Source organism: Psammomys obesus, unplaced genomic scaffold (assembly GCF_907164565.1).
Source record: "Psammomys obesus unplaced genomic scaffold, mPsaObe1.curated_primary_1811, whole genome shotgun sequence".
In the NCBI taxonomy this organism is placed as follows: Eukaryota; Metazoa; Chordata; class Mammalia; order Rodentia; family Muridae; genus Psammomys; species Psammomys obesus.
In genome coordinates, this window is record NW_026596089.1 from 783,102 (window position 1) to 807,804 (window position 24,703).

Genomic DNA, 24,703 nt, shown 5'->3' on the forward strand with positions numbered 1-24,703 from the left:
GGAAGAAAAAGAAACCCTCCCCTACCAGTGGACTTGGGGAGGGGAGTTTGTGGAGAAGGGGGAGGACAGGAAGGATTGGGAGGAGAGGAGGGAGGGAACTAGAGGGGGGATATAAAGTAAATAAAGTATAATTAAAAATAATAAAAAAAGAATAAAAGAATTAGAAAGAAAAAAAGAATTGTGTGGGTAATTTGATGGGAATTCTATTGAATCTGTAGATTGCTTTTGGTAAGATGGCCATTTTAATATGTTAATCCTGCCAAACCATGGGCTTTGGAGATCTTTCCAGCTTCTGATATCTTCTTCTATTTCATTCTTCAGAGACTTGAAATTATTTTCACATAAGTCTTTGACTTGCTTAGTTAGGGTTACACCAAGGTACTTTATGTCTTTTGTGGGTTTTGTGAAGGGTGTTGTTTGCCTAATTTCTTTCTCAGCCATTTTGTCTTTTGTATACAGGAGGGCTACTGATTTTTTTGAGTTAATTTTGTATCCAGCCACTTTGCTGAAGGTGTTTATCAGCTGTAGGAGTTCCCTGGTAGAATTTTTGAGGTCACTCATATATACTATCATATTATCTGCAAATAGCAATACTTTGACTTCTTCCTTTCCAAACTGAATCCCCTTGATCTCCTTTAATTGTCTTATTCCTCTAGCAAGGACTTTAAGTACTATGTTAAAAAGATATGGAGAGTGGACAGCCTTGCCTTATCCTTGATTTCAGTGGGATTGATTTAAGTTTCTCTCCATTTAGTTTGATGTATAGGCTTGCTGTATGTTGCCTTTATTACATTTAGGTAAGTGCCTTGTATCCCTTATTTCTCCAGGATTTTAAACATAAATTAATGTTGGATTTTATCAAATTAATTTTCAGCATCTAAGGAGATTATCATATTTTTTTTTCTTTCAGTTTGTTTATGTGGTGGATCACATTGATAGATTTCTGTATATTGAACCAACCCTGCATGGCTGGAATGAAACCTACTTGGTCATAGTGAATAATATATTTGATGTGTTCTTGGATTTTGTTTGCAAGTATTTTGCTGAGTATTTTTGCATCATTGCTCATAAGGGAGATTGGCTTGAAATTCTCTTTCTTTGTTGGGTCTTTGTGAGGTTTAAGAACCAAGGTGACTGTGGCTTCATAGAATGATTTTGGTAATGATCCTCCTGTTTTTATTTTGTGGAATAGTTTGAAGAGTATTTGTGTTGGCTTCTCTTTGAAGTGAATAAATTGTAATAAATAAAAAAATAGGAATGCAACGCCAAAAAAGAAAAAAAAAACTTTTAAGTATAGACTCATGTTTTCAAATAATATTTTTAGTAAAATTAAAAAAAATAATTAAAACATTCTATTACCTGATTTTCAGATCGGATAATTTTGATAATTTGTTTCTTTTTTACTTTATATATGAAATAACTCAAATGATTATAGGTTTCTCTTTTCAAATAATTATGTTGAATATCAGTAAATAAATTGTAAAATTCCCAAGTGGCTTTAACTTATATAATTCTTCCAACATGAGGCATAAGGGGCAATTTTTATCAATATATTAACCAAGAGGAGAGTTAATTCTAAGAAATAAAATCTTCACAATGGCTTCTGTGTATGTGATTTTAAGTTGTCCACTACAGATTAACACTGAGATAGGAATACAGGAAAGTCTCCTTTTCAAAGGTCTGCTAAAATGCAACATATAGAGGACAATAAAATAACTTGACAAAATAATATAAAGAGAATAAAATGATATGAAATGTTGTAAACACTGCTTTGTTAATAAGCAAGACTTGGTCACTCGTGCCAGTCACAAGCAAACTTCTCTTGATTATCTTCTTTTGTTCTTTTGTAACTTTACACAAATAATTTTGAACCCCATATTTTATGACATATTTTCCTCCTGTTTAGAGCAAAACTAAAAAAAAACATACTGGAATGTTAAATTATTTATAGCTGAAATATTTTGTGTATTCTATTTTAAGAGCTGTCTAATGGTTGAGATAGATCCTTTCCTAGAAACAGAAATGTTTTCTGACTGAGCAATGAAGCTGAAAAATAAAATACGAGTACATGGGTATTATACCTGTTCATACTCTACTTGTTATTCCAGAATTCCATGGGATTTAATCAATATTTAGCATATGCTCTAACAAGCAAATAAGCAAATTAAATATGTTTTGTAATTTTTAAAAGTTCACCAAATTTCATGTAGCACAAAAAATGTAGCACAAAAATATGCTTCTGGAATTTATGGAAAAAAATTTCAGTTCCATGTTTTTATATATGAAATGTCATTTTTGTAAATGTATTCAGGTAGGTGACCTAAAACTTAAGCTGTTTTTCCTTTTCTGGGAATGCTCAAACTACAGCCAAAGAGCTATTCTCTCTGTCCTTATAAACTAATCTCTACATTTCAGGGGAAAACTGATATAGTTAATTCCATCTTTTAAAGAATTTACTGAATTCAAAATCTCTGGGAGTCTTGACTATAGAGAGAATGCATTCATGCATTGCTTAGAAACAATAATTAATTCCTAGAAATATGTAATCTCTTGATGTCATCATTGAAGAATATCATAATATGTAGTTGTACTAACAATGACACCTACAATATTATTAGATGACTTCACCAAATGGGCTTATCATAGTATATTCATATCTACATTGAATAAAATGTTTTAAACAGTAACTTATTCTATAAGAATCAAGAAACCAGTAAGAGCTACAGGAAAAGCTCTTCCACACATGTTTTGGCTGATATTGACACTCAAATTCCCTATGCACTGGATGGATATTAAAATGATGTTGCCTTAGAAGAGTTGACATAATGATCTTTATAAACAGTACTAGTTTTCATAGTGAATGTTTAATAAATTTTATTATCATTCTACCAGTTGACACATGTCAATTTTAAAATATGCTATACAGTACCTTCAGTGAACATTTATTGTTATGCCAGATGGTGTATGACAACCAACCTCATATCACACATTTAATCATCTTTGTGCTGTCGCTAATCCATGTTATGTGCAGGAGATAATTGTGAGAAGCATATGAAAGATTAACGTTTTTATTTCCTTCTCATCTCCTGTTTTAAGGAAGCTATTTTAATAGTAAGACATAACCCATATGATCATTAAAAGAAAGCATATTCACTCTACTTCTGACTCCTTTGTACCCTTCAGTTGGTTTATTCTTGTTCTGTGCACCTCTTAGGTAACTTTTGGGCTACTTTACTTAATTGTCACTGTTTGGTAGTAAGAACTATCTTCATTTGGACTTTGAAGGATAGGCTATTTAACTTGTAAATACTAGGTTAACTGGCAACATCTGGACACTCTTCTTGCCATATTATAGAAGGCAAAATGTGTAACAAGTGAGCAAGTGAGAGAGAGAAGGAAGCTGACATCCTCTATAAAGATGTCAATTCTGTGTGAACAAATTTATTCTCATGATTAGGACATTATTGTATTCTATGGTACAGAACCCTCATCTTCTACTCACCTCTTAAAAGATTCTGCCTCTTAACACTATCAAACTGAGATTAAGTCTCCAACACATGAACTTTGACAGCACATTCCACTACAGAAATAACTATGAATACTTGAATACCTAGGAGCAAGTATGAAAGCTCCTTAGCCCACAAAGGGATGGCCCAATAAGTCTGTGACATAACCACTGTGTGTTGAAAATATAAAATCAACAATGCATTCAAGGCCAGGCATGGTTGTTTATGTATTTAACATCAGTTCTCAAAAGGCAGAACCAGGCTCACCTTTTTGAGTTCAAGGCCAAACCGGTCTAAATTGAGAGCTCCAGGGCAACCAACACTATATACAGCCAACACCTGTTCCTGCAAAAATGTGTTTGGTACAGCTAACCTTCCAAAAACTGTGGTTTAGCCTTAGCTACATTAAACCTGCTTATAATGCTTACATTAACCTAAATTTTGGCAAAATCATTTAATAGATGTCTAATAAAAGGCTTAACATTAAGTATGATTTATTCAGTATAATACATTGCATATTATTGTCTGTTTACCCCTGTGATCAAAGTATAGGTATGAACTGTAGCTTGCTGCCATTGCCCAGCAACATGACAGGGGTGATATCACCAATTCAAAAAAACATCAAATTTTAAGGAATATTTTTTTATGTAATACATGTCTACTTTATATAATTGTTGAGTAGAAAAAGACATGTTTAGCTGTCATAAGTCATGGAATATCAACTATATATATAGCATATATACACATATACTATATATATATATATATATAGTATACACACACACACACACACTAAACACACAAAGTCCAACAAGTGCAAAAATCTCAATTTGATTTTGATACTAATACAATCTCATATATGCAAATGTACCACTTTGCAGTGCAAAAAGAATTGTTTTGTTTGGCAATCATTTGATAAATGCAACTATTCTCACCTTCATCCTAATGCATATAGTTTAATTATACATTGTGAAATATATAATAATTTAGTAAATATCCAAGTCAAAAAGAAAGAATTTTTTAAGTGCTAGAAAATGTCTTAGTTGTTAATAACTATTTCTCCTCTTTCAGGAGACCCAGTCTTGGCTCAGAGCACCCACATTTCACTCACAACCATCTATAATTGCAGTTCAGGGAACCAGTGCCTTCTTCTGGCCTTCACAGGCACCAAGCACCTCAGCAGTTCACATACATAGATGCAGAGAAAACCCTCATGCACACAAAATAAAAATAAAACTATTTAAAATTCAAATGCAGCCAAACTGTGATGATCTATTCAGAAATGTGCCCACTGTTAATATTCTTTCTAATAAGTTGAAAATAGAAATTTGTGTCACAATTATCATGCCACTGGCATCTTTATAGGTAAACAAAATTTTTAGGGAATTTTTTCTAAAACATTTCATAACAGAACTTTTATTCTTAAAAAATATCTGATTGTTATATCACCATTATATTCTCTTGAACTCTAAATTATTAGGAATTCGTACTTAATATATGTACATGTGCTTTTAGTTTTAAGGTCATATGAATATATTATCTGTAATGTAATGTAAGCATCTGTTTGTAATGTGTCATGTATTTCTGTATACATGAAACTAAAAGAATCATGTAAGACATCTGTGAATGAGTCTTGCAGTCTTACTTACCTGTTATCATCTTAACATATTTAATGAGAAATATTCTACATTGACCAAAGATTCTTAATTCTTGGGTGATGATTCTGAAAAATGCAGTGAATGGAGCTTAAAAGATTTGCAAGGCACTCAACATTAAAGTAAATTTTGTATACATTGTGTAGTTTCATGGTGAATAAATCTGTAGCAGCCTGGAGCTGGCTGTCAGATGTGGAGTGCAGCAGCTGCATGGCAATGGAGCAATGGAGCACACCCTTTATGATGTGATAGCACATGTCCTATTCCAAGTTGTTAACACGGCAAAATAATCTTCTTTATGTTGCTAATTATAGCGGACCTTCAATTTCCCTATCTACAGGGTAAAGTAAAGAAGACCTACTTCACAGGTAGCCTTTCCATGAAGTTAATGAAAGCTAAAGACCAGGCCTCTGGCAATGTATTTTTGTTCTCATTTAATTTGTAAAATTATGTCATCCCTTGAATAAAGATGCCCCCGAATTTGAGCATCTGCATAGCCTAGAAAATTGGTTCCTTTTGTTATTCTTTAAAGAGTTTACTCATAGGAAAAAAATAAAAATTACATATAAAGCTAAGCCTAAAAAGCAGCAAACACCTGATTAGTGTTCTTTATCATTCTTAATATAAAATTCTACAGGTAATTTGCTTATATTTATTTCCCAATTTCTGGTTCCAAATGATTTCTTTCCTATCTTTAGTAGTATGGGCTAGGGGTATTTTACAGGGAGCTTGTTGTGCCAGAAAATCACCTTACTGTATTTAGAAGCAACTATGGTCTATAGAGAGAAAAAATTCAAGTATTAGACATTTGGTATGGGCTTAAGAAAGGGGTAACTTTTAGAGCTTAATAAAGACAATGTATATGTTTTGGTGAAAAATACCAATATGTTTATTAAGAGAAAACTCTGATGACATGCATAGAGAAAAAAAAAATGCCTGATACTTCATACACTTGTCAGTTAGCAGATGCAAGAGTAAATGAGAATTTGTCATCATTTTAAAAATCTTATTATCTACACAGAAGCAGCCAAATTGTTAAAACTTTAACTGTTTACAAAAATGGTCATGCAACCATCTGAGTGACAGTTGAAATTTGGAACATATGAGACCTGTTTTATATATACAAGGTAAGTCATATTCATAAATTAATTTATAATTCATAATAAAATATCATCATGCTTTCTAATACAATATCTAGAACTTACAGACCTTTCTATAAATTATAATTATACAGAACCATAAATATTAATGAATTAAGCTTCACTTTAGGGATTTTTCAAATTACGGTATACATACTGATTATAAATACAATTTACTCAGCAAAATGATATAACTTATATTCAAATTATGGGTGTTTGGATATTACCTCTCATTAAATTCTGACCCATGTTCTCTATGGTTTAAATAAAAGGAATGTAAAGTAAATATTACACAGTTGTTTGTTGCAATACCTTAAATCCTGAGGTAATCTATAAATCAATGTTAGCAGGATATATGTGTGAGTTATGTTTGTGCAATATAGACATGCATAGTGTAATGTAAAATTTGATTCAGAGAAAAATATTTGCTTTGCACTGGAGTCATTCATGAAGTCCCCTGATGAATTAGCTAGGGAACAGTATGGATGTAGAAATTATTTAGTTCTGCTTCACTCAGTAACAATAAGAAATATTGTTAGGCATTTTCGATGAGTAAGTTGGGAGTTCTCCAATCAGTGTGCAATTTCCTGCTTTGTGCTATGTCCATTTAGCAGGACAGAATTGGTCACCATGTTCTTTGTATTGCTTTTCAGAGAAGTCATTCTCACTGCTGAAGAGCTGAGGAGATAGCTGGTCGACCTCTCAGGATAGGACTTCCTCCCACAGCAGAGCTGACTGTTGAAGTTCTTTCTGAAGCTTTCACTGAGCAGGTAAAGAGCAAAAGGATTGACACATGAATTGCTGAAACTCAGAACCCGGGCCACTAAGGTGACAATCATGTGACCTAGAGAAGGATCAATTTCCTTGTAGTTGAAAGACCTGTACAAGTAGAGGACGTGGTTGGGAAACCAACAGAAGACAAAGCAGCCCACAAAGACCAGCACAATCTTCGCCAGGCGTTTCCGTGTCTCCACCTGTGAATTGCAGAGACATCCATGGGTCAAAAGGAAATGGAGTCAGCCACAATCAAAACTCACCTTCCAGAAGCAAGGAAGCCTATCATGTAGTGAATCCCAAATGCATTAACTGTTTCTTTACCTCGTCAAAGTGATTGTTTTAATGGCTTGACCAAGACAATTTTGATCACCTCAGCATTTTATTTTGAAGATATTTAGTATTTATACAAGATCAGATGATAAAATATAGATGATGATTTTCATGTCAAAGCTGTAATATTGACGAATGCCTTATAATATTTTCCTTTACTTAAGAGAGGACCATGTTTATTTAGCTTATAATAAATATACTAAATTAAGTAAACATAAAATACATGCAAGTGTACTTGTTTTCCAAATATCAGGGTATTTTAACTAGAAAAAAAAATGATATGTTGAAACAGGACTGGTTTTTACTTTAGTTCTCATTGTCTATCTCTCCCCCCTCTCTCTCTCTCACTCTCATTGTTCTCACACACATAAATGCTTTTGTTCTCACTCTTGCTCTCTCTCATAAAGATACATAATAAAAAACAAATGAATAAATAAATAAATGTGGATATTTAGGCTTCTGACTTACAAAATAATCAAATTTCTCTGAGACTAGAGAGATGGATCAGTGTGTAAAGTTATAATCTATCAAACCTGATGAACTGACTTCAATAATCAGAACCCACATTGTATAAGAATAGCAATAATTCCAGGAAGTTGTCCTCAAATTGTCATACACACACACACACACAAATAGATGATAGATATATAGATGGATAGCTATAGATAGATAACAGATAGATGGATAGATGATAGTTAGATTTATAATAGATCAGTAAAAGATAATAGATAAATCGGTAGATGGATAGATATGGATAAAATAATTTTTAAATTTCTAATAGAAATATCAACCCTAGTATCACTATTACACTGAATTGTATTTTAGTTATTTTTATAAAAGGTATACTATGCTTACTGTCTTGTAAAAAATTCTTTAGGGATGTAATAAGAATTCAAAAGCAGACATTTAATATTTTAATCTAAGAGTTCTTTTTTAAAATGTAGAGTATAAGGTTTAGATCTTATTTTTGAATTTTCTTTTTTTTTCTTCAATTCTTTTTTTAACTTTTGTTAGTTACACTTTATTCACTTTGTATCCCCCATAAACCCCTCCCTCCTCCCCTCCTAATCCCACCTTCTCTCCCCCATCTTCACACATGCCCCTCCCCAAGTCCACTGATAGGGGAGGTCCCCCTCTCCTTCTTTCTGATTTTAGTCTATCAAATCTCATCAGGAGTGGCTGCATTGTCATCTTCTGTGGCCTGGTAAGTCTGCTCCCCCCTCAGGGGGAGGTGATCAAAGAGCAGGCCAATCAGTTCATGTCAGAGGCAGTCTCTTTTTCCATTACTATGGAACATACTTGAACACTGAAATGCCATGGGCTACATCTGTGCAGGGGTTCTAGGTTATCTCCATGCATGCTACTTGGTTGAAGTATGAGTCTCTGGAAAGACCCCTGTGTTCAAATTTTCTGGTTCTGTTATTCTCCTTGTGGAGCTCCTGTCCTCTCCAGATCTTATTATTTCCCACTTCTTTCTTAAGATTCCATGCACTCTGCCCAACAGTTGGCCATAAGTTTCAGCATCTGCTTTGATAGTCTGCAGGGCAGAGCCTTTCAGAGGCCCTCTGTGGCAGGTTCCTAACTTGTTTCCTGTTTTCTTCTTCTTCTGATGTCCATCCTCTTTGCCTTTCAGGATGGGGATTGAACATTTTCGTCAGGGTCCTCTCTCTTGATTAGTTTCTTTAGGTGCACAGATTTTAGAAGGTTTATCCTATATTATATGTCTATATGAGTGAGTATATACCGTGTGTGTCTTTCTGTTTCTGGGACAGCTCACTCAGAATGATCCTTGAATTTTCTTAAATGTTTAAACCTAGCAGTGTGAGTGAGGACACAACTTTTGAGAAGACAGTGAGCAGTTCTCACATTTTCTGAGATGGAGCCACTGGTGAACAACTAGAATTCTCCAAGAAGAAGTGTAAAATCTGAGAGGCAGAGTATAGTTGGCACTGAGAATAAAATGCAGTGGCACTGATGATGCATCTTGGTGGTATAAGTTAGGGAAACCAACCATTTTAATAAGTATGAATATGGAATTTAAGTATTCAATGTGTCTTTCCTAGATGACAGTATGGGTATAAAGCTTTCATGGTAGTCTGAAGCTGGAGACTCTACCTCAGATAAGCTTTGAGATGATGTGTTGGCAAATGTCGAGAGTCAGTTACTCAATCATGGTTTATAAATATCCAAAGGGAAACTTGCAAAAATAAGACAGAACCAATGTTGTTAAAAAAAAAAAAAAAAAAAAAAAACCAGCTATGGGTTGTTGTTAAATTGAGTGAAGAACTCAATTTAAAGGAAATCAGAAACCAAATATCAAATATCCAACTAAATAATATAAATTGGACTTCAGAACTCTGAGTAAAGTGTCTAGTTATATCAAGTACATAAAGCCCATAGGGTACAATGAGCCAATAGATTGGTTCTCTCACTGAAACCTGTGCATAAATAGTGGACTAACTGGCCAGCCAGCTACAGGGAACTTCTTGCCTGTCTCCTTCCTCCTTCTGCTGTTAGAGTTACAGACGATGACCAATGTTCTTACATAGCTTCATGGAACCTGTACTCAATCCTCACAGCACTAAGCCTCACCAAGCACAGAGAAGTTAGTTTCTACTGGTAAGATTCCAGTTTTCAGAGGCCCAGCTACCTGAAAAATGGACCCAGGAAGATCTATGTGACAGAACCACATGTACAAAAAAAAAAAAAATTAAAGGAAGACCTCCTCTATCAGTGGACTTAGAGCGGCGCAGGGAGGGATGAGGGGTGGAGGCTGGGATTAGGAAGGAATGAGGGAAGGGCTACAGCTGGAATACAAAGTTTATAAAGTGTAACTAATATAAAAATAAAAATTTAATAATAATTAAAAAAATTCTCCAAGAATCTCTTTGGCTAAGGCAAGAGAAAGTCCAAGGCTGCCTTGCTGTCTTTGTATTTCATGGGATAAACAGCCCACAAAATAAAACACAAAATAGCAGTCATTGGTTTTGACTATCACCCTTCTAACACACACACACACACACACACACACACACACATTCTGAACAAGCTTACCTGCTTTTTGGTATGTTCATTGTATTCTCCAGGAAGATTGTGTGCACTTTTAATCAAAGTCTTTGCAATATGAAAATAATAAATGCTAATAATAACAAGTGGTATGAAGAAATAGACAAGAAAAATGAGCACTGAATGGATCTTTGGATGTAATTCATCAGTTTGTGGGTAGGGTATGCATGCTGTGAAACTGTTGTTATCCAAGCTACCAATGCGTGCTACTTCCGAAAATACAGCTTCAGGGACTGCCAACAACACAGAGACCACCCAGATGCCCACGGCCTTCAAACTGGTCCACAGCACCACGCCAGATGTCTGCATGTCCATGGGGTTCACGATAGCTCTGTACCTACGACAAGAGTCTCAAGTTACTCTCTCAGGAGGAAGGAAAGAGGAAGAGAGGGAGAAAAAATGGGAACAGGAGAGAGAAAAAAGGAAAATACATCTTAGCAATAAAGGCACCAACAACTTTCTCATTCCTGGACATTTCCTAATGTATGGAAGACAAAAATTCCCTGGCATATTAGTGGCTTCAATTCATTCCAGGATTTATTTGCACAGAATTCAAGTATAGAGAGGAAAATATTTTAAAGAAGAATCTCCTGAGCAGTAATGATTTTATCTGAAATCAGTATACAGTATGTGTATCATTTTCATTGAATATTATCAGGTATTAGATTTTTATTAGAATGTTTTCATTGCCAATCTATTATTAATAATTGTTGTCTAAGGTCGACAAGGCAATGCTGTTAAATTCTACCTTTATTCTAGTCTCATAGTTTCTCATAATTATTCTCAGAGTGTTTGGAACTTTGAACATTTTCGCTTAACCTTTTTCTTAATCAATAAACCCTAGATACTAGTCCAGGTAGGATTCATCTCCACACATCCAATTGAAAGAAATGAAAATTGAAGAGTATTCTAATTTTATATATCTTCTATTGTTCTTGATTATGTAGAAGCCTCTCCTCTCATCTCTTGTATATTCCTCGTAAAATGTACTAAGAAAAGGTGGTATAAGGCTCACATTGAGGCACAGTGCCTTTTTAAATTATTTATTTATTATAATTTATTAACTTTGTATCTGGCTGTGGCCCCCTCCCTCATCTCTTCCCAGTCTTAGCCTCCCTCCCTCTTGTCCCCATATGCCCCATATACTCCTTCCCTAGTCTACTGATTGGGGATATCCTCTTCCCCTACTATCTGACCCTAGCCTATCAGGTCTCAATCAGGGCTGGCTGCATTTTCTTCCTCTGTGGTCTAGTAAGGCTACATGGATACAGAAATTGTAGTACATTTACACAATGAAATACTCCTCAACAATTAAAAACAAGGAAATCAAGAAATTTGCAGGCAATGATGGAACTAGAAAAGCTCATCCTCAGTGAGGTATCCCAGAAGCATAAAGACACTGTCTTAATCCTTAAATCACCATGGCCAACTCCACTTTAAATGTATTAGTGATAAGGAAACAACTGAAAGTATATAAGCAAGTTGAATTTGTCTTTAATGGTATTTGAAGTTATAATGTATCTAAGAAATAAATAATAAAATATAATAGAAAGTTATTTGAGCCATACTAATTCATTATTATCTATTATAACATTTAGAAAAGAAACTTAAGTGTTTTCTTCCTTTTATGATTAAGTGGGGAAAAATTCTGCTCCCAACATTTACATATCTATTAATTGACAACCTTTATCAGATAACTAATAGGGGCAAGTTACCAAAATTCATTCATAAATATATAAAACTCTTAAATATAGTTTTTTAATCCTACTTTTTATTCTTTATTTATTAATTCTTTATAATTATAATATAATTCTTTATTAATTATACTTTATTCACTTTGTTTCCCCCCTGTGGTTCCCTCCCTCCTCCTGTCCGAATCCCTCCCTTCCTCCCCACTCTGCAAGAATGCCCCTCCCCAAGTCCACTTGCCACACCCACTCCAGGGTCTGGTGTAGCATATCAATAGATAGCGCTACTCAGACTAAGAGATACGCGCGTCCTTTGGAATTCTGCTCTCTGGAGGTCCCTAGCAGACTCCCCCGCCTGGCAAAGAGATGTGTTCTGAGATTTCTACGCTTTTTCAGTTGCAGTTGTGGGGCTGGATTAATGAGTTTTTTGATCTTTCTTTATGATTCCTATAACAGCACAATTAACTATTCAAGGACATATATTCTTGATGGATTATCAAAAGCTTTAACAAGAATAGGGTGGAAGAAAAGTAGTTTTAAAAGAAGTAATGAATTAGATTTAGTATTAAGAGCATTATAAGAATAGTAAAAAAAAATAATAGGCTCCTTAGGAAAAAATAGCATGAGAAGTACAGCTGGCTCTAGCTTGCCCCCTTATTGTCTTGTTCCTAGGGAAGATTATAAATCTTTAGCAGGACATAAGGGAGGATGGTTGACAAAGGTGTGTTTAGACTTTGGCAGGCATCTGACTTAGCTCCTGACTTTCCTCTTCATTGATTAGCAATAATGAAACGGCATTTGAGGTTTCTTTCCCTTTGTCTGCTTTGATCAAAAGCTTTTAGGCCAAGATTTCTTGTGGGCACTCCCCTATGTTAAAATGTAAACTTTGTATTCTTGGTAAAAGTCTAAATGTTCTGGGAAGTATGCCAACTTTAAGGTGCCTTTTTGTGAAATCAGTATAAAATTATCAGCTTGACTTCAGTAAAATTACAGCAGATTCCAAAGCCTCACTGGTCTCTGTCTGTCAATTCACCGAAACCGTGTCTTCCTGTCCAAAGCCTTGTTCTCCTGCAGATGCTGGGAGCCCGACTGGGCCAGTCCGTGGCATCCACTGATAAGGGAGGTCTTCTTTTCCTTCCTCTGATCCTAGTCAATTAGGTTTCATCAGGAGTGGCTGCAGTGTCTTCTTCTGTGGCCTGGTAACGCTGTTTCCCCCTCAGGGAGTGGTAATTAAAGAGCAGGCCAATCAGTTCATGTCAGAGACATTCCTTGTTCCTATTACTATGGAACCCAGTTGGATACTGAACTGCCATGGGCTACATCAGTGCAGGGGTTCTAGGTTATCTCCATGCATGCTACTTGGTTGGAGTATCAGTCTCAGGAAAGACCCCTGTGCTCAGATTTTTTCGTTCTGTTCCTCTCCTTGTGGACCTCCTGTCCTCTCCAGATCTTACTATTATTTCCCACTTCTTTCATAAGATTCCCTGCATTCTGCCCAACAGTTGGCCAAAAGACTCAGGATCTGATTTGATAGTCTGCAGGGCAGAGCCTTTCAGAGGCCCTCTGTGGCAGGTTCCTAACTTGTTTCCTGTTTTCTTCTTCTTCTGGTGTCCACCCTCTTTGCCTTTCAGGATGGGGATTGAGCATTTTAAGAGTCCTCCCTCTTGATTAGTTTCTTTAGGTGCACAGATTTTAGAAGGTTTATCCTATATTATACATCTATATGAGTGAGTATATAACATGTGTGTCTTTCAGCTTCTGGGATAGCTCACTCAGCATGATCTTTTTCAGATCCCACCATTTACCTGCAAATTTCATGATTTCCTTGTTTTTTTTTTTTTTTTTTTATTGCTGAGTAATATTCCATTGTGTAGATGTACCACAATTTCTGTATCCATTCCTCCACTGAGGGGCATCTGGGCTGTTTCTAGCTTCTGGCTATTACAAATAAAGCTGCTACAAACATGGTTGAGCAAATGATGTTATTGTGTACTTGAGCCTCTTTTGGATATATGCCTAGGAGTGGTAAAGCTGGATCTTGAGGAAGCGCTGTTTCTAATTTTCTGAGGAAGCTCCAGATTGATTTCCAGAGTGGTTGTACAAGTTTACATTCCCACCAGCAGTGGAGAAGGGTTCCTCTTACTCCACAACCTCTCCAGCATGTGTTGTCATTTGAGTTTTTGATCTTAGCCATTCTGATGGGTGTAAGGTGAAATCTTTGGGTCGTTTTGATTTGCATTTCCCTTATGACTAAGGACGTTGAACATTAAGTGTTTCTCTGCCATTCGATATTCCTCTATTGAGAATTCTCTGTTTAGCTCTGTACTCCATTTTTTAATTGGATTACTTGATTTGTTGCTGGAGAATGGATAAGACAGATAATCAATATCCATAATGAGCCTTCTTTTAGATAGCTAAGAACCACAAAGGACAGTCTTAGGTATTTGAAATACTAAATTAAAATACCCTAGACATTGTGATTTATTAACCCCAGAAAGTTATTTTACAGTCTTAAAGATTGGGAAGTTCTAGATGAAGGCTTCAAGGATTCAGAGCCTGGTGAGCATGCTCTTCCTGAATTGCATGTGTTAGGGCCAAAGCAGTCTCTGAAATGGCAGTGCTGGTGACAGTGTTCAAAACAGAAAGACTCTGACTGAGTGAACAGAAGCCTAAACTCAGCATTTCTCAGAAATCTCTTGAAGCTGGTTTTTATTATCAGGAAAGCCTTATCTCCCTAGTCCCCCAACAGTTAACTATCTCAACTATCTGGGCAAGGGCATCTAGCCCCCCATCAATCTGAACAACCTTGTCAACTTAAAGACCCCACCTTGTTGAATATCATGTAAAACTCACTTGCTTTCCAGACCAACTGCTAGCCTCTATTCTCAGAGGCAGACCCAATAGTTTTTTTCCCCCAATAGTTTTTTTTTCTATTCACATAGTGATCAGTTGGTGGTTTCACTGTGCCTTTGCTTATTGTGCATAATCAGTGTCTTCTACTAGGTCCTTATTAGCTTTTCATAATGGCCCTACTCTGAAGACACATCCCAAAGGTTCCAATACCTATTACCATTGTCTTGTGGGAAAGGATTTTTATTTATGAATTTTAGGAGGACAGATAATATATGCTATCTGCCCCTAACAAAATGGTAAATAAAAATAGTTATAAAATGTATAAAACTTTCATTATGATAAGATTACTACAATAGGCAAAAATTCATTTAAGAAAACTAACCCATCAAGACAGTAGGGCAGAGATAAGGAATACCATTTCAACAGGGATGATTCTTGTCAGCCTCCGCAAGAATAAAGGGTTAGATCTCAGAGTATCTCTAAACAGTACACAACTAAATGAAAAGAACAATAGTGCAAATTCTATACACAGAGAATTATAATAGAAAAATAAGAGATTTTATTTATATTGACAAATGAAGCTGTTAATACAGTGACATAGCTTTGTTTTGTGAATGAGTGTTTGTTGGTTGGTTTCTTTGTTTGTTTTATGGGAGAAGGAAGGAATGGAATCAGAGCATCATGTTTACATGACAAGTCGTGCCACTGAACCATAGACCCAGTTGTGAAATAATATTAACGCCGCAAGTATATCTTTGGAAGACTATGAAGCAATAAGTAAAGTCATCTAATGAATATTCAAGTGGGCATGTTTTATCATGCTTTCCTCAAATATTTATATTAAACATGAGAAAGATGTCCCTCAGCATAAAACCTATTTAATTAAACTCTAGAGTATAGCAGATATGTGTAAAATGTTAAGTGTTCTCTTGCAAATAGTCTCAGAGAGATATTTTTAATTGAAAATTGAATTAAAGAATAACCAATCAAAAGACAGATATAGAGACATATAATTATTAAACATTTATTAAGCATCAATGAATAAATTTATTCATCAATTTGAATCTCATTTGTGATATTTGTATGTAGAATAAATTTAATGTATATATAAAATTGAACTTAATCATAATACAAAATAAATAGAAAGTTAGATCTTTTTACTTCTTGCAAATATCATCAGACCACCTCAAAATCTGCTTTTAAGCATGTATAGTTAAACTTTCCTCTTTTTCCTTATCAAGCTTTATCATACAGGAAGGAAGTCTACAAAGAGTCCAGGTGCCACCCATATGGTAACAGAAGCAAAGCTATTGCTCATTGTTGCTTCACTAGTGCACAGAATAATGCTCAGAGCACACAATGGCTTCTCAGTAAATAGCTGTTGGCTTCAGTAATAAGGAAATCATGAAGTAAGACCAACTGTTAAGTGGAGCTGTTAGGTTCTGGGTTAGAATAGGGATGGAGACTGTCTAATAGCGGTCAATGACATCAAGCTGGAGAATCACCTAAAGACTGGGGGTGGGACAGCAACTATGAAGTGGGTTTTTCCAATGTCTGGATAGTACAGAGTCTCTAACATGTAACTTGAGAGATCCTGCCTTTACTTTACTAACATTTTTCAGATCTGCACATAAGTCATGCTTAGAAACAACTCATCAACAAGACTGTGCAGCAGTAGGCACCTTTGCCTCAGGCTTCCTGCAAGCTGCCCAGAGTAGCAATGAAGTCTTGTATTTAGAGAATCAAGAGATTCTCTTAAAACATCATGTCATGTTGAAAGTATTAATCTTTTTTTTTTTTTCAAATTTGGTAAGCAGTACCTTTGGAGCATATATTTCGTATCCTTTTCCAGGTAAAATATGTACACGTAAAGGCTGCAATAAGGACCCAGCTGCCATAAAATCCATCCTGGCACATCCTTCCTCACCATGTGTGTCACAAGTGAATAATAATCATATGGCTATAGCCAAGTTGTGGAAACAGTTTTAATACAACAGTACAGTGAATTTTAAGTCAATAATGTCCCCTCTAATGAGAAGGAAAGCAGACACGATCTAGCAGTGATTGAAGTAAACTGAGTAAAAGACATAATCACTGTAGTCAGATATAATATAACACATGTTATTTAATACTAAAGTAATAAATTAGGTGCAGAAATTGCAGTTTATTCTGTGATTATGGCTCTGTGAAAATCATAGCTGGGTCCATACTATAAAAGACAACTTTTCTTTCTGAGATGAGACACTCTCAGAAAAATTAATTACCTTTTGTGGAAGTATGGCTCATCCTGAATTCATCAGCTTTCATTTTCCCTACACCTTTTTATCTCCCTTTTTATCCCTGTTACATGTTATTGACATTTTTAAGCTTTCTTATTTAGGTCAAATTGAAAACAGCCAGGATACTCAATGTCCAAAAGAGGCAATCCACCAGACTTTTTCCTTACAATGAGAGTATCATGCTGCCTCCATAATTGCCATGGTTATGTATATGATGCCTCCATAAGGTCCTAAATATAAGAGGCTCTTCAGTCTTTTGCCTCTGTTCAGGGAAAACTTACATCTTTCCATGACAATAGATTGGAAAAGCTGTAAGAAATAAACTCAAGCTCTGAATATTGCTACTAATACCATACTTTAAAAATGAATATCAATTTGACCTCCTGTAATTGCTAATCATTGTGTTTTGTCCTAATTAAGTTTGTTTCTTTAGCAGGCTGATTAAAATAGGTCACCTGAAGAAGGGCAGCCAAGCTTAAATGTCATATTTTAGCTTTGAAGTTCAAATAAAACTTTTTTAAACGATGATAGAACTGGTTTCAAGAAGACAGAATAAGGTTCCTCAGGAATTTAAAATTTTTAATCACTTTCCCAAGAGTATATTAAAATAGTAAATTACATAAACTAAATATCACTTAACAAAATAATACTCTCCACCAAATATTGTCTTACTTTCAATAAATATTGTCTTCAATTTCAAACTAGTAAAATGACATTATAACCAGTCCTAGGAAACTCAAATACAGACTCAATAATATTTCAATATGCAAATTAATAGAGTGTATACAATTTCTATATCCAAATCAAACTGGTTACCTAAATAACTTCAGTCCTTCATCTCAAGGCAATGAGACCACAGCTCCAATAATGATAGCTAATTATATACATTGCCTCCAGCCACCTAACCAGACATTCCTTCCTGCTTAAAAGACCTGAAAGCATGATGCAGTCAGCCTGCGATAGCAGTGCTAGCCTCCATTCAGAATGCCTAGATTTTTCTCCCAGTGATGTCAGGAGGACTTACATTCTCTGTGCTTCAGGATTCACACATGGAAAATGACAGAGTTGAACCAATTGATCTGCCAAGTAGAATGATGGATACTTCACAGCACTAGAGTATGTGAAAGCGATTTTATAATGAAGCCTGTGTTTGTAGCATTGTTTTAAGACACTAAAACTTAGCATTATCTAGGTGGGAGACATCACTTGATTTCAACAAGAATGAGAACTTAAGAAGATTTTAAACAAGATGTGAGAGTCTATTTTTAAAGAACACCTATTATTCTAATTGTCTTCACTTAGACAAATAATGTGTACTTCACATTGTAAATGGTACACAGTCTGAGCTAAAGTTTCCTAAAGTTAAACTTAGTGTTCTAATCTAAGAGAATGCCATCCCATTGAACCAGGAAAGTAGACTGCTCAGGTTTAAATACACAGAGTGAAAAGATTCCCAGAATACAATTGAATTTAACTTGTCTATGCTTTAGCTCTTCTGTTCATAGTAAAGTTAGTGCAGTTATAACTATTACCTTGGGAGGCAAAGGCAGGTGGATCTCTGTGATCCACAGAGGCCAGCCTGGTCTACAGAGTGAGTTCCAGGACAGCCAGTGCTACACAGAGAAATGCTGTCTCAACCCCTCCTCCAAAAAAGTAATTTGTTTGTTTGCTTGCTTTTGTCTTTAAACTTCACTTCTCATTATGTTTTAATTCCGCTTACTAGGCTCCCCTTATATACATATGCTTTCCTTCCCCATCTCCATCCGCATCTTTTCCTAAAGTCCTTTCCTTGGCTGGTGCACCCCAATTCTCAACCATCCTAGCCCCTGTCCCTGTCTATCACTTTTCCAGTCTACCCCTTTGCTACTTGTCTTCTTACCTGTCAGCACTGAGGGCAGTGAGAGTGAACACGGAAACCCCCACCGAGGTGAGCTGGATGGCCGGAATGAGTTTGCAGCCCAGCTTGCCAAATACCCATTCATCAAAGAAGTAGCGGGAGGCGTCCACTGGGACGCAGGTCAGCAGCAGCAGCAGGTCCCCAGCGGCCAGGTTAGAGATGAAGATGTTGGGGACGCTCCTCATGGTGCTGTTGGTGAGGAATATCTTCACCAGCATGATGTTGCCCAGCAAGCCCACCGTGATGATGATTAAGTAGAGGGATGGTATCACACAGCGGATCACCAACTCCGCGGTTGTCCCGTCCGAGCCAGGCAGGAAATCTTTTTCCCACCCCTCAGGAACCAAGTGGCTCTCATTCGCCTCCTCAGGCAAGGAGAGGTTGGGAAGAGAACTGGGGGGCATGGTCTCCTTTCCCAGGGAACTCGCAGGAGTTTTCATCCGCTTGGATGTCTCGAAAAGTGCAACGAAATAGACGTGGGTTAATTAATTCGCCTCTAATCCTGGCAAGTTTGTCGCCTCTGCCACTGAGCCACCGCTCGGAGTCCGCAGAGAAGTCTGTGCGCGCTACACTCCAGAGCTTCACCCCTAGGAAGGTTCCCTTCGCCGCTGGTTTGTGATTTAAACTGAAACAAAAAGCAAAGCAGTGGAGCCTTTACTCTGTCTTTAAAGCTTAGTTTTCGCTACTAGCAAGCGGGAGAATAAAGATCAGTCCTGATAGGACTGTAATTCCTACCTGACTAACCGGTCCACCCCAGGAACGGAAGTCACCCAGGAGCTGTCCAGCCGGCTGCAGCTAAAACGCTAGCACTAAAGCGGGGCCTTTTGTGCTCACCCCACAGCTTTGTTCTTCTCTCCTCCGTTCCTTTTGTATTACTGGGTGGAACTGAAGGGTAGCTGATTCCTTTTCCATTCTTCATCCCTATATACATCCATTTTCGAGCATTTCCGAGCAGGAGGAGCCCACGCAGGAAGTTTGTGAGCCTCTGAGGATCGAAGATTTGAGCTGGCAAGTCCCCAGTATTGAAACACCGAATTTAGCAAGCCAGTCAGGCACAAAAGATAAAGTCAATAAAAAGACTCCTCTCTATTCTGTCATCCTCTGAACACCCCCACCCCAGATCTGGAAATGCTTTCCTTCAGTTCGTGTATTTTAAAACTTATATTTCATAGTGATATAGTGTGCATATCTCTTAGATCAGAACAAGCAGTGTAATATAAACCACCCTTATGTCTGCCTTTCACCTTAGTTTGTTCTCTCCTGAGGATCACAGGAATAAAACTTCTTAGAATACAATCATTGTCTACTTCTTCCCTCCTTACACCTGTGGAAGCCACACATGCTTTGTGTGGAGTGGGTGTGTTGATTTTGCCTTCTATAAACATGCAACTGTTAACAGTCAATGCTCATGTTCATTTGGAAGTTTCACAAATATAGCTGATTTCAATGAAGTTCCTATGAACATTCTTTTACTTACCTTTGGGTGCACACACTTGAGTAAATTGCAGGCTTCAGTTTCCTACTCTCAGAGTTCATGTTCACATGTAAGACTGATAGATTTTTGTTTGTTTTTCTTTTTTAAATTTATTTATTAAAATTTATTCACTTTGTATCCTAGCTGTAGCCCCCTCCTTCATCCCCTCCCAAGTGCATCCTCCTTCCCTCTTCTCCTCCCATAGCCCTCTCCAGTCCACTGATAAGGGAGGTCCTTCTCCCCTTCCATCTAACCCTAGCCTATCAGGTCTCATCAGTACTGGCAGCATTGTCCTCCTCTGTGGTCTGGTAAGGCTGCTCACCCATAATAAGGAGGTGATCAAAAAGCCAGCCACTGAGTTCATGTCAGAGACAGTCCCTGTTCCCATTACTAGGGTACCCACTTGGATACTGAGCTGCCATGAGCTACATCTGTGCAGGGGTTCTAGGTTATCTACACACATGGCCATTGCTTGAAATATCAGTCTCTGCAAAGACCCTTAAGCCCAGACCTGCGAATGAGTGACTTGGAGTTTTTTAACTTGTTTTTCCTTTTATATTAGTGTGATACTAACATTTTATGTATGTGTGTATGTATATGTGTGTGTGTGTATATATATATATATATATATATGCCTATGATTGATAAAGTCACTCATAAATTCAGACATATAAAATCAGATATATTCATGTTGGTCTTGAATTCATGGGCTCAAGTGATTATCTTGTTTCAGTCTCCCAAGAATCTGGAACTACAGGACCTAACCCTGTGGCCATATTGGGAAATTAATAAGCTGTCAATAGGAATAAAATAGTTTCCCAAATCACCACCACATCAGAATTTAAAAAAAAAATACTGCTCGGGGCAGTGAGTTGGCTCAGGCATAAGCAGTGGGAGTGCAAGACCGACAGCATGACTTCATCTGTGAAGCCACAAACGGTGTGGGAGGGGGAGAGCAACGTAAACATGCTGTCTCTGACTTCTGCAACATACCTGAACATACACAAAAAACAAAATAATGATTATAAATAAAGTATTTTAAACAGCCTAGATATAAGGGCTCCAAAATTAGACAAAGAACACCGTTGGCTTTGAGGAACACATGTATTAACAACTGGAAGTCAGTCACCTTTAATGAGCTAGCCATGAAGTGAAAAACTGTTCACAGACAAAAGGGATATTTGCTCAACCATGTTTATAGTAGCATTATTTGTAATAGCCAGAACTTGGAAACAACCCAGATGTCCCTCAACGGAGGAATGGGTACAGAAATCGTGGTATTTTTACACAATGGAATACTACTCAGCAATCAAAAAGGAGGAAATCATGAAATTTGCAGGCAAATGGTGGGATCTAGAAAAGATCATCCTGAGTGAAATATCCCAGAGGGAGAAAGACAAACACAGTATATACTCACTTATATAGACCTATAAGATACGATAAACATAATGAAATCTATACACCTAAAAAAGATAATCAAGAGAGCGGACATGGGGTAAGATTATCAATCCTCGTTCAGAAAGACAGATGGGATGAGCATTGAACATATGACAGGAGTCTACTGAGCGCATTTGAAAGACTCTAACTAGCAGTGTTTTCAAAGCAAAGACTCATGACCAAACCTTTGGCAGAGTACAGGGAATCATATGAAAGAAGGGGAGTTAGTCTGATGAGGAAAGGATAGGAGCTCCACAAGGACCAAATATATCTGGGCACAGGGTCTTTTCTGAGACTGACATGCAACCAAGGACCATGTATGAATGTAACCTAGAACCTCTGCTCAGATGTAGCCTGTGGTAGCTCAGTAACCAATTGTTTTCCCATAGTGAGGGGAACAAGGACTATTTCTAACAGGAACTCAATGACTGGCTCTTTGGCCTCCCCATCCCCCAAGGGAGGAGCAGTCCTGTTAGGCCACAGAGGAGAGCTTTGCAGCCAGTCCTGAAGATACCTGATTAAACAGGATCAGATGAATGGGGAGGAGGTTCCCCCTATTAGTGGACTTGGCAAGGGGCACGGTGGAGATGAGGGAGGGAGGGAGGGACTGGGAAGGAATGAGGGATCGGGACACGTCTGGGATACAGAGTTAATAAAATGTAACTGATAAGAAAAAAAAAATAAAAAATAAAATGTTAAAAAAAAGAAAGAAAAACTGTTCACAGGTATAAATTATCTATTAAGTGGCTTTTCAGATAACACCTACTAAAGAAGGTTGCACACAGCAATATGGATATTGGGAGAAAAAAATCAGTTATTTCCTAGCTCAATTTTAAGTATTTGTTGTAATCTTGAATTTCACTGCTTAATCTGTTGCAATGTTTAGGCTGGCAAACAGAATTTTCATGTACATTTATTTGAATAAATGAATATTGTTTCTATTTTGTATATTATACTTTTATAAAATAATTAACATTACATATAAATTGAAATGTGTCTCTAGAAATTTTATCTTCAAGATTAAGTTTCTAAGCAAAGTGAATTTTTAAAGAAATCAAAATTCTGAGAGGTTTCAAACTTTCAAGCACTAAGTATCCTATTTTATTGATTTTTAATTTATTTATTTTTTTATTAATGACAGTTCATTCATTTGGTATCCCAGCTGTAGCGCCATCTCATTCCCTACCAATCCCACCCTCCTTCCCTCATCTGCTCCCATGCTCCTCCCCAAGTCCACTGATATGGGAGTTCCTCCTTCCCTTCCCTCTGACCCTAGCTTATCAGGTCTCATCAGGACTGGCTTCATTGTCTTCTTCTGTGGTCTGGTAAGGCTGCTCACCCCTTTAGGGGAGTTAAACAAAGAACCAGCCACTGAGTTCATGTCAGATACAGTCCCTGTTCCCATTACTAGGGAACCCACTTGAACACTGAGCTGCCATGGACTACATGAAAGGGTTCCAGGTTATATCCATGAGTGGTCCTTGGTTGGAGTATCAGTCTCAGAAAAAAAAAACATTGTGCCCAGATATTTTTATTCTGTTGCTCTCCTTGTGGAGCTCCTGTCTTCTCCAGGTCCCACTATCTCCTTCTTTCATAAGATTCTCTGTCATCTGCCAGAAGTTTGGCTATGAACCTCAGCATCTACTTTGATACCCTGCTAGGTAGAGTATTTCAGAGACCCTCTGTGGTAGGCTCCTATCTTGTTCCCTGTTTTGTCCCTGCTTTCCTTGTTTTTAACTGCTGAGTACTATTCCATTGTATAATTGGATATCTACATGTAGAAGGCTGTAAATAGATCCATATTTATTTTCCTGCACAAAACTAAAGTCCAAGTGGATCAAAGACCTAAAACCAGACACACTAAATCTTTTAGAAGAAAAAGTGGGAAAGAGCCTTGAACTCATTGGCACAAGAGACAACTTCCTAAACAGAACACCAACAGCACAGGCGCTAAGATCAACAATCAATTAATGGGACCTCGTGAAACTGAAAAGCTTCTGTAAAGCAAAGGACACTGTCATCAGAACAAAATGACAGCCTACAGACTGAGAAAGGATCTTCACCAGAGAGCTAATATCCAAAATATATAAAGAACTCAAGAAGTTAAACAGCAAGAAATCAAGGAATCCAATTATAAAATAGGGTACACCTTCTTGCTTAGCTTCTTTAGGTGTACAGATTTTAGTATGTTTATCCTATATTATAGGTCTAGTATCCACTTATAAGTGAATATAAGCAAGAAGGAGGACCTTGGGTAAGATGATAAATCCTCACTCAGAAAGACAAATGGGATGGACATTGGAAGAAGGAGAAAACAGGAAACAAACAGGACAGGAACCTACCACAGAGGGTCTCTGAAAAATACTAATCAGCAGTGTATCAAAGTAGATGTTAAGGGGTCTTTTCTGAGAGTGATATTCCAACCAAGGACCATGCATGGAGATAACCTAGAACCCCTGCTCAGTTGTAGCCCATGGAAGCTCAGCATCCAAGTGGGTACCCTAGTAAGGGGAACAGGGACTGTCTCTGCCATGAACTCAGTGGCTGGTTCTTTGATCACCTCCCCCTGAGCAGGGAGCAACCTTTCCAGGCCACAGAGGTG

General features: G+C 37.0%; 1 protein-coding gene across 1 annotated transcript; it reads right to left on the reverse strand.

Annotated features, from left to right (window-relative positions):
• Positions 1 to 6,825: 6,825 nt before the first annotated feature.
• Nmbr (neuromedin B receptor) lies at positions 6,826 to 19,594 on the reverse strand. The gene is made up of 3 exons (XM_055627733.1): positions 19,173 to 19,594; positions 10,462 to 10,810; positions 6,826 to 7,274 (listed from the first exon to the last, which is right to left on the reverse strand). Exons 1-3 carry the CDS (start codon positions 19,592 to 19,594, stop codon positions 6,873 to 6,875), a joined length of 1,173 nt encoding a protein of 390 aa, XP_055483708.1. The 3' UTR covers positions 6,826 to 6,872.
• Positions 19,595 to 24,703: the final 5,109 nt, after the last annotated feature.